An 11,351-nucleotide genomic window follows, 5' to 3' on the forward strand; every position below is an offset into this window, starting at 1 on the left:
ACACACACACACACACACACACACACACACACTCTCTTCCTCTTCCTACCCCTCCCCCCATCCAACTCAGTGCATGTCAGGATGCAATGAAATATAAGCAGGGACTGGCCTGGACTGGAGGTCACACTCTCCTACAAAAACCCAACTATGGGAGAGAGTGAAAGTCTACGGTGATACAAAACATTTTTTTTTTCAGAAATACCATGCATTAAAACAAACTTCAATCCCATCTTTAATATACTGTATATACTGTATATGAAGCCTGTGTTCTAGCCGATGTGCTCCATATAGCCCTTGTGCTGTTTGTGGCATAAAGAGTTAGGTGGAAGCACAATATTGACTTGTTTGTGAGCTTATAAATCAATAGAAACATTCATATTTTCCCTTTTGAGTGCATTCACAATATTGATTTGCTTATATGTTTGTAAAAAAATGTAAACTAAGCATATGGCACTCAAATAACACACCACTGAAAAAAAAGGAACTGTAGCTTTATAGCGTCTGGTCAAATGTGTCTAATCCTTTTTTAGAATTGGTTTTCCGATGCAGTGGTATTGCTGTGGCCATCTTTCTAAATGATGTCCGCCGTTTGACCTGTAAGACCTCTTTAGGTTCATCAGACACAAAGCTTTTACTTGCACCCAGATGGATGAACAGCCCCCCTCATTACAGCAGGTCCACCCCCTCAACATAATTAACCAGAAGTCATTTCCAAACAGCTATGTTCTTTACAAATTTGTGTTTTAAGGTCTGTTGAGCCGTGGCTACCACCGAGGACACTAAGTTTATGTCTATGGATTTTTTTTGTGGGAATTGGGTTGGGGTGGGTGGGGGGTGTGGTTCTTAATCAATGATCTTGGTGCCATGTTTTGACCCTTTATAGAATTTATTAAATGTATCAAACTGTGCATAAGTGTTACGTTAATGAAAAGCTTTTCCTAAATAAAATATTTTCTAAAGAAAAAAGAAAAGAAAAAATTAAATGCCTTTTTGATGTGACAGACACATTGCAGTTGGTACTCTCAAAATGTATTCAATACACAGTCCTAGAAACCCCCTGTTTCCCCTGGGAACAGTAATTTAAATACTGTCGAGTCATACTGGAGTTTCTAGAAAATACTGGGACCTAGATGTAAAAGAAAAATTAAAAATATTTAGAAATTAGAGAGCAAGATATATAAATCTGAATAAGATTCAGAATAAGGTTTGTTTCCAAGTAGGTTTTTACACGAATGAATGATCTTCTCAAACGTAAAGCTACTCAAGAGAAAAGCTGTTTATTAATGTTGTGTACATGTTCATTTTAAGAAAAATGTCCTCATATGCTATTTAAACTGTTGTGTTGTATGTATTTGACCTGTATCACAAGTCATTATTCATGCAAAAGCCACTGGGAAACAGATACAATTCAGTTTGCTGTGATAGGTACAGTTCATTCATACATTTAAAAAAAGTGGACAGTCCGCTCAGTAGTAGGATTTCTTTATAAGTTTTGGGGATTTTTGCCTTTAATTAATGGTGAACAGCACAGAGATGACAGGAAATGATGGAACAGAAGGGGAATGGTGTTCAACAAATCTACCCAGCCAGAATCAAACCACAGACGTTGCATCACACACTATGGTCTGTGTCTAAAACACTATAAACAATTCTTTTTTATATTTTTATTCAGACAGCTAAGGTGAACAGATTGGTAGGATGCAACAGAGAAACATACAGCTACACAGGCACATATGTGACCCCAGATATGTTGGACTTCTCAGTCTAGCTTTCACTTTTAACTAATTAAAACTCCTTATTTTATTTTCATGGAGCACAAAGCAGTGCTTACCACAAGCAGCCATCCTGCTGGAGATTTATATAGCAAAGCTAAATCCAAATCCCATCAGAGTACAGAGAAGCTCTTAAAGCGTCATATTTCTCTCCCTTATTTCCTCTGCTGGTAGGATTAAGGTTTCATGCTGGTGTCGTGTTACAAGCTACTTCAGATGTTCCTTGAAAAGCCCAATCATTCCTATCTAAATAATCAGCAGCAGTGGCTTTTGTATAGATGATTTCCTGTGCTTGTTGTCAGTTTGTATTGATTGAAAAACCCATTGGATGGAATGTATGTAAACCCTTTCGGTGACAGGTGAAAAATCCTATGTAATTTAAGTGTAAATAAATTACATTTCACAAATGAAATCTGTGCACAGTGAATCTTTTTTTTGCATTGTACTTTTAGATAAATCAAATATCCCATTGTTCAATTGATATGTAACCTTTAGCGCATTTATCCTTCCATCTATTGTTTGTTTGGGTGATTTTTTTGAAAAAGCTGTCACTCTGTTTGGAGGTAAAAAATGAATAGGCTTCAAATTAAACCTCTGGGAAACCGTCGACCAATCACAGGCCGAGTTGACTTCAATGAGATAACCCAGTCAGCAATAATGATTCAACCAACAATAAACTCGCTCAACTTCAGTGGGAAAAATAATGACAGTTTGTTTCCTGTATTGTCTTTTTTTCTCCGTATTGTCTTGACTCTGATCAAGTCATTGCTTACATCAGATCCTTTATAGGTGGATGTAGATGCTAAAGTGTAAATATAGAAGACTGCATTCATACTATATTTATCATTACACAACATACATTATTAAATTTAGAGACAACATTAATCCGTCTGGATCTTAAAGGCCATAGAAACAAGTTAAGCCCATCACAAAGAAGAACATCCTGGTTACGACTGAGGGAAGTAAGAGGTCCTTTGGGCATGGAGAGGGAGGGCCTGAGGAATGTGGATGATTATCTGCTCCTTCCTTGTCCACTGAGGAATGAGGGAATTTGAAATTCTCATTGACGTCCTGTCTGGCCAGGCGGTTAATGGTAACAGTTAGACTACGGGGTGAGATTGTGTCAGTTGTTCTAGTGGTTTGGCTTAGAGTTTGTTGCTCCTCAGGGGATAATGAAATGCTTGCATGTTGAAATATGAGAAACCACACAAACATCACAGCCGTTTTCATTCGTTTTTAATATTGAAAGAGAGATGCTGTGTGTTACATCAGTGCTTTTTTAGAATCATTTAAAAAAGGTCACGGTGCATCTTTACTTTCAATTCAGTTTGAAAATCCATTGTTAACTGTCTCAAGATTTAGACTTAAATATCCCAATTACATGTAATGTTGTACCACCAGTCTCCTGAACAACCCATTAACACACTTCATTTCAAAATGAAAGCATGCTATATGTAGCTACTGTATATAAATGTGTTCTCACTCAAAGTAAATTAACACCCATAAAACTAACATAAGCAAGCCACCACAAGAGAAACGATGGACTTTAAATTTCCAATTTAAAAAAAATAAAACAAAAAAATATTAATATAACATGTCATCAGAATACTTAACAGCACAAACTAGTAATAAGGTAAAAAATATTACATTCAGTTTTCTAACATCTAACTTCTCACAACGCCTCATCCATTTAAAAAAAAATCCTATTATCAAATCTGAAGACGTAACCCAGAACCAGTGATAAGATAAGATAAGATAAGATAAGATAAGATAAGATAAGATAAAACTTTGTTTATCAGGGGGATGTTGTTAGGAAGTAGGAGCAATATGACGTAGGAAAGAATAGCTAGTGCAAATAAAACAAAATATGAACAATAAAGATTATTAATGAGGTGCAAAAACACAAGTATACACAATGTCTGAAGTATAAACAGGCCGCATTGCCTAATAGGTTATAATACATTAGGAAACATAATTAATCATTCTTCTCATCAATTCAAATTCAATTTAAAAAACAATTTGGAAATTGTGGAAGCTTTTGGTTTTCACTGGGCACAAGATAAAGTCTACTAGATGTCAAACAGTTATAAGCTTGTGCAGTAATCAGTTAAGTAACAGAATTAAATGTGTTAACTGTGGCGCACCCTTGTGTCTTAATTTTATACTTGTCCATCAGGCGACAAAAATACACGTCATCAGTGCGACGGAAGCAGTTTCTCTAAAAAAAGACAATTCGGGCTGATTCATTGTAGCTAGTTGGTTTGACACGACTGAACATAGAAGAACAGTCTTTTCTAAACACCAGAACAATTCAACCACAAGTAAGTAAAGTGACATATTTACAACAGTCAGTAAGTTTCATAAAATACGGTGAGAGGTGACCATTGTTAATAATGTGTGACTGTTTTTCTTGTGCGAAATGACAGAGGCTAAGCGTGAGATGCTAACAGCAAGCTAACGCTTTTAGTAATGTTGAATGTTAACGAACCGAGCGATTTATTGTCACATATACGCTGAATCTCCTGTTGTTTTTGTTGACAAAAAATAAACAAATAATCACTTCAATCAAATATAAATGCACAATTGTCCTGCTCTGTGTGACTATGGGTAAATTAGCTAACGGAAGCTAACAAACATAACGTTATAACGTTAACAACACCCACAACACACATGAATTTAACAGCCTCAGGCCAAAAGATTCCCAATATACTCAATAATTTCAACACATATTTTGGCATGTCGACTTCTTTGTGAACCAGTATTAGATAGGATATATAAACCCAAAGCTGGTCTAATGTTCATAGTTCTTAGTCACGGCGCCATTCAACGTTCTATTACCGGTATTTATTAATAATAAATACCGGTAATAATAATATTATGTAACTTAATGCTAACGTTCCCCTTGCTAGTTGGACAGGGGAGCCTATTCTGTCATCACACCTGTCAATTCACCTACAGAGAGAAATCTAGCTAAGCACATAAGCTACCCGTACAGATACAATATTAAGATTCCATTGCTACATACTCAGTCAATTCTTTTTCCTAAAGTTCAGTGATTGATCTATTGAACATTCATTGAGCTGAATTGTTTGAAAAGTAGGGTATGTTACATTTAAAAAGAAAAACACCCATTCACCCTTACTTGTGTCATGTGTATTTTGAATTATTTGTATTAAATTGTCTGAAAATGCTCTTCGATTTATTTATATCTGTTCTTCGATTTATTTATATCTGTTCCTATAATGAACTTTTACCCTATATATCTCTTATAATGTAGCTGTCTAGCTGTATAGTTTTATGGCAAGCTAATGCCTCTATTGTGTTTGCTCGTCAGATCTTGATATGGACCGGTTGTTGAGGCTCGGAGGAGGAATGCCAGGGCTTGGCCAGGTAACACTATTTTCACCAAAACCACAGATATTTAATCTTGACCTTAACCAAACCATTTCCATCTTTTATATACTAAAATTACATTTGAACTTTAATGTATTAATGCTATATGTTTAAAATGATCAGATATAATAAAAAGCTGGGCATACTAGAAACATCTGCCCATAACAAAGTTGGGATCCTTTATTGTATCAGTAATGTGTGTTGCAGGGTTGAGACCAAGGTCACTTTACTTGAGTCCTATGTAGTGTTCTAAACAATAGTCAGGTTGTTGTGATTCACCTGAGTAACTACTGTGTTTGGCCTGAACTGATAAACTCTACTTTGGCTCCTCAGGGCCCCCCAACAGATGCACCTGCTGTGGACACAGCAGAGCAGGTTTACATCTCCTCTCTGGCCCTGCTCAAGGTAATCCCACATCATCTGCACTAAATATGTTTTTGTTATAGTGCTATGTTAATTTATTTTTAATTTTATATATTTTATTTTTGTGACCTCTCTCCCTCTTGTGTTTTCCCTTCATTAGATGTTGAAGCACGGCCGTGCTGGTGTACCAATGGAGGTTATGGGATTGATGCTGGGAGAATTTGTTGATGACTACACTGTGCGAGTGATTGATGTGTTTGCGATGCCCCAGTCTGGAACCGTATGTGTTTTTTTTCTTCAATAACAAGATGATTTCCCCCTTTAACATAATTAATGAAGCTAACCCATTCTTGTTGTGACTTATAGTTGTAGGGCTGGGCATGGAACGTCGATTTTGAAACCTTTTTTTTTTTTAAAACATCTGTTATAAAAAAATAAAAAAATAAAGTATTGTTAGGAACTGGTATCGAAATTGACTCTGGATCAAAAGATTTGAACGCTGCCCAACCCTATGTAGTTAGGTAGTAAATGCCTTGTATCTATGCTGAAGTTGCAATTTTACAATTTTTTTAGTGCTAATTTATGTTTTAGCTTTTAATTATTACATGAATATGTTCTAACTTACAGGGTGTGAGTGTTGAAGCAGTGGACCCTGTGTTCCAGGCCAAGATGCTGGACATGCTGAAGCAGACCGGCAGGTAAAACCCATATCTGCAGGCACAATATTTAGAAAAATCATGTTTTGCCTATTTTGAACAAGTTGACTAACAACATAAGTGTAAATCCAGGGCTGAGTAGTTTTATGAAACCACACTTTGATGTTGAACAACATATTTCTCTGTAAAATTGAGACTTTTTGGGGGATTCTTTCTGAACATGTATGCTGTCTTCCACCCATGTTGCTCATCAGACCAGAGATGGTGGTTGGGTGGTACCACAGTCACCCTGGTTTTGGCTGCTGGTTGTCTGGCGTGGACATCAACACACAGCAGAGCTTCGAGGCCCTGTCAGAGCGAGCCGTTGCAGTGGTGGTGGATCCCATTCAGAGTGTCAAAGGAAAGGTAAAGATGCGTGCCTGCTGCAAAAGAACCTGGTTACTAAGTAGCGTTCATTCTACATGCATCACACACAGTTTAAAATTAACGTACTCAGTAAACCTGCTTCATGTGTTTCCCTGTCCTCTACAGGTTGTTATTGATGCCTTCAGATTGATCAACGCCAACATGATGGTGTTGGGTCATGAACCAAGACAAACCACATCCAACCTGGGTCATCTGAACAAGCCCTCAATCCAGGTAATGCATTGTACACCGAACCATCGGCTCCATTCTAAAAATGCTTTGCATTTATTTTGAGATTGGGTTTACACACCTCTGAACAATACTAACAGAAGTGCCTTAGCATTGCATCAGCAATCATCTTGTCATAATGAGAGAAAATGCACACTTGGCTTATTATCAAACCACTCTAATGCAGTGCCCTGCTACTGCTAATGATTCAAACGCAGTGGAATATTAATTCCAATGTTTGGGATTTTTCTCTTTGCACCTAGAGGTTGTGCATGTTGTTCCTTAATGTATTTACCTTTTAAGGTTTCTCATGTTTTCAGGCTCTGATTCATGGCCTCAACAGACACTACTACTCCATCACCATCAATTACAGGAAAAATGAGCTGGAGCAAAAGGTTTGAGAATACACCTGTGACGGCATGATTTATTTGGGTGTTTTTAAAGAGAACGTGAGAAACACAACTCTGGTTGTTCTTCAGATGCTGTTAAACCTGCACAAGAAGAGCTGGATGGAGGGCCTGACCCTGCAGGACTACAGCGAGCACTGCAAACTCAATGAGACCATCGTCAAGGAAATGCTGGAGCTGGCCAAGAACTACAATAAGGTAGACCTTTTAGACGTCGTCCAACAATCTTAAATTCTCTGGAAAAACACATTTTACTGAACTTATTATAGTCAGCACAGAAGGGCACAACTATTGTAGTGTGCACTATGTTGTGATTATTGTATATTTGGTTAAAAATGTTTACATACATTTTAAAAACTTTTTACAATAATGTGTTTAATTAGGTTTTATTAGTATTGACTTTTAAAAACTCTTAATACAGAGACCAAAGACTGTAAATACAGAGAATAAAGGACAGTTTTGCAACCAACAATATCACAGAGCTATCATTTAGAATCAGAATCAGCTTTATTTGCCAGGTATGAGGACACACACAGTATGTGGAATTTTGCTTTGGATCATATTGCTCACAATGTGCTTACTCATACAAAACAAACAACATATACACTTAATAAACAAAAAACGATATAGACCGGTTGAGACAATAGTGCAATAAAGAGTGCCAAGTATGCAGGAGGAAATTGTAATTATGATAGTTATTATTTTAATTATGGAGCATAGTGCAAAGGATGCTGGAATAAATAGTATTATGTTATTCTATAAGTATTATATGACGATATGAACAATATGAACCGCTCTGAAATAGTTAATTCAACTGTTGACTCCGGTGCAGCAGTCGGAGGATCAGTGAGCTTCTTTCTGCTGTCTTTTGATACTCGTAGACTCCCATTGTACAAATGCTTACACACACAAACACACCAACCAACCATATTTTCCTTATACAGGATTATTAGGGTCTTGTGAGGCCCTGAAATGATTAAACAGTATTTCTGCAGAGCAAATCCGGCAAAAAGCCTTAGAAGTCTGGACGCAGGGCATGCTCCTGGTGTGCGCCTCCGCAATATTAAGACGCTGTTGTGTTTTGTTTAGGCTGTTGAAGAGGAGGACAAAATGACCCCAGAGCAGCTGGCAATCAAGAATGTTGGAAAACAGGTAATGATGAAATTTCAAGCTTCAGATAATAAAACATTTTATGTATACATATTATTCTTTTTGTAATATGACAAATTGCCACACCAAGGTCTGTGTTTGTTGATTAGAGGTAAAAAGGTCGGTTAAAAGAGTACAGTGTACAGGCAATGTCCGTTCAAGCAGAGACTTTATGAAAGTAGAGATCCGGTTTCTTTGTCATGAAAGTTTCCCCGAAGTTTGTTGAAAGAGGCTTTTCAAAACAGAAATTGTCCGCGTTTAAAACTTTATTTCATAAATAAAGTGTTTGTTCTAATTTTCTGTCTCTTCCAGGATCCCAAGAGGCACTTGGAGGAGCATGTAGATGTTTTAATGACATCCAACATTGTTCAGTGCCTAGCTGCCATGTTGGATACTGTGGTTTTCCAGTGATGGGCCTGTGTGTATAAGTGTTAATATTACAACCCTTGTTTTCTTTTATATAAAATAAATGTATGTACGAAATGGAGACATTTGCACCGGTGGTACCTTATTTTATTATCCAAGCGGTAAGTTGTGTAAATCTGGCAGTGAGCATATCTTTTTCTCTTTGAATCAAATCATTTCTACATTTTGAATTTTAATTGTTTTCCTTTTGTTATATTTTAGACAAATGGAATATTATCAGATACCAGTTTTATTACACAAGTTATCCAGTGTTGTTGTGTTCATCTGGATGCATCCACAATTATTAACAAGGAGAAGATGGCTTTATTTATTTTTTTGTACTCCTTGGTTCTGAATAAAATACAATCTAATTTAGGGCAATTTATTTAGAGGTGGAATAACCCACTGCATCAGAGAAGACTCTGGGTATAATAAAATGTGACACCCATCTTTACCACGTGGTGGTGCAAGAGTTGCAAGTTACATAAAGTTGTGATAAAGATGGAAAACCTTGATTCACAGTAACTGTTTTCATTTTACAACAGGCTTGTTTCCTTCATTTGAAGGAGATACCCCTTGGACGTTTTATACAACCTTTTAATCAAGAGCTTAAACATCATAAACTGAATTAACAGATGACATTATTTGACAGTTTTGTGGCGTAACAGATGGCAAGGCATCCAACACTTTTTAATATAAGACCACAAACATAATATTCTCTCTGTCCAGTTTAAAGTCTTATTGCGCCACTTAGAAACAACTGTTTTATGACTCACTGTTTGTGTTTTACCACTACTGGCTGTGTCTCAATACCAAAGTTAGGATTCCTTCCTCTTTATTTGGCACATCTGCTCAAAGTTATTCATAACCTTTTTTTCCCCCTTTAAAAAAAGATCAGCTGTAGTGAACTCTGTCCTTTTGTCAGTGTAATTATGCTTACGTTTGCATCTGTACAGAAGTGAGTAATAATCAGCAGTGAGAACATTAACCAGACACATGATATATATTCCTTACATCTGGGGTTTGGTTTGAACAGAAGGTCCTGCGTATAGCTTGATTGAGTAGGACACCTCATCTGATACCAGCATCCAAAAGAGCATTTGCAGATTATCAACAACAGTTTATCCAATGGAGTGTTTTCTTCTGAGTCATGTTATAGCGAGAGCTGGGCCTTAACAGCCAACATCCCTCTTAGTTCGTTACAGTTTGAAGGAAAATAAAATCTCCATAATGGGTTTACAGGATCCTAGCCAGAGGTACAGCTCAAATTGCAGCAACTCGAGTGATAACAGAGAACATGGAGCATGTGGTGTTTCTCCTCCCTGTCTGCTCTATACTAACTAGACAGAGTGGTCCCACTGTGATTAATTAGATCTAAAGGGTCTTCAGGTTACATTATTTAAAAAAAAAAAAATCTTTGCAACCCACACTGTAGGAAATTGTCTTTCTCTTTGAGCACACTTGGAAAAATTAAAAAAATGTAGGGCTGTGAAGTGTAACGCCTTTCCTATGAGGCATGGGGGAATGACAGTGGGCCCCACTACGGTCCAGTGCTGATTTTAAAATCAACCAAAACTGTTTTCTAAGGAGGACATTCTTTTTTAATAAAAAACAGGCTCTAAAAAGTTCAGGGTAAGGCTCATGGGAAAGATTGATAATTACTCAATGTGACTGTTTCTACTGCTTTGTATACATTTGAAAAAATTTAAAAACACAATGCAAAAGTACTCAATTACAAGTTGTGCATTCAAATTAAAAAGTAAAAACAAGTATCAGACACATTTAATTATATATAAAAAGTACAGATATTCATTATGCAGAATGGCCCCTGTTACAGTATAATTTATATTGTGACATTGGGTTGTTTTTACTAAGAATGGTAATGTTGCTGGTCAAAGTGGAGCTTTTTTAATATATAAAATGTTAATTTGCAAAGTAACTTGACTATAATTGTGAATTAAATCCAGCCAATCTTAAGCACTTCTTCCCTCTTGAATATAGTGTAGTAAAAGTATACGCAAATAGTAATGTACAGGTATTTGTACATGGTGTTTTTCCACTCCTCCTTTGCTCTCACCAAAGACATTAAGAATGAACTGAAAGGAGTTTCCAAAGCTTTCCCTGTTAAATCGAAAGTAGGCACACTATTGTAGTTCACCAATGCAAGTGGGGATGCTCGCACTCCTGGAAACATAATTATCATGTAATAAACCCAGAATAGTTTGATGCATGACTTAGTGCTTTCTTACTCAGCCGTGCCAGTAACAGAAATGTCTGATTTGCGCTATGCTTACGAGAAACAGTAACAATTAAGAGGGCAATTAAGATGCAAAACTCACAAAGGACCCAACGCCCAGACCACAATCAGGACTTTTTGTGAAACATCGCCCGCTGCCTCGCATCCACCTTGGCTGACTTTGTAGTTATTTGTCAGACAGTATCCAGACTGTCAACCCGGGGTAATCTGTCACATCCTGCAGCTTTGAAGACTGTTAAATATATTGTAATAGAAAAAACAAGTATGACATCATGGCAGTGTGCATGTGCATGCACGTTTGTGTTTGTGCATGTTT

The 11,351-nt window shown here is 36.8% G+C and overlaps 1 protein-coding gene across 1 annotated transcript; it reads left to right on the forward strand.

Annotated features, from left to right (window-relative positions):
- Window positions 1–3,944: 3,944 nt before the first annotated feature.
- Window positions 3,945–8,858, forward strand: psmd14 (proteasome 26S subunit, non-ATPase 14). The gene is made up of 11 exons (XM_032503454.1): window positions 3,945–4,093; window positions 5,107–5,162; window positions 5,499–5,570; window positions 5,689–5,808; window positions 6,156–6,226; window positions 6,439–6,589; window positions 6,716–6,823; window positions 7,138–7,212; window positions 7,297–7,422; window positions 8,314–8,376; window positions 8,686–8,858. Exons 2-11 carry the CDS (start codon window positions 5,115–5,117, stop codon window positions 8,782–8,784), a joined length of 933 nt encoding a protein of 310 aa, XP_032359345.1. The 5' UTR covers window positions 3,945–4,093; window positions 5,107–5,114; the 3' UTR covers window positions 8,785–8,858.
- The last annotated feature ends 2,493 nt before the right edge of the window (window positions 8,859–11,351 follow it).

This window comes from Etheostoma spectabile, chromosome 1 (genome assembly GCF_008692095.1).
Source record: "Etheostoma spectabile isolate EspeVRDwgs_2016 chromosome 1, UIUC_Espe_1.0, whole genome shotgun sequence".
Taxonomy (NCBI): Eukaryota; Metazoa; Chordata; class Actinopteri; order Perciformes; family Percidae; genus Etheostoma; species Etheostoma spectabile.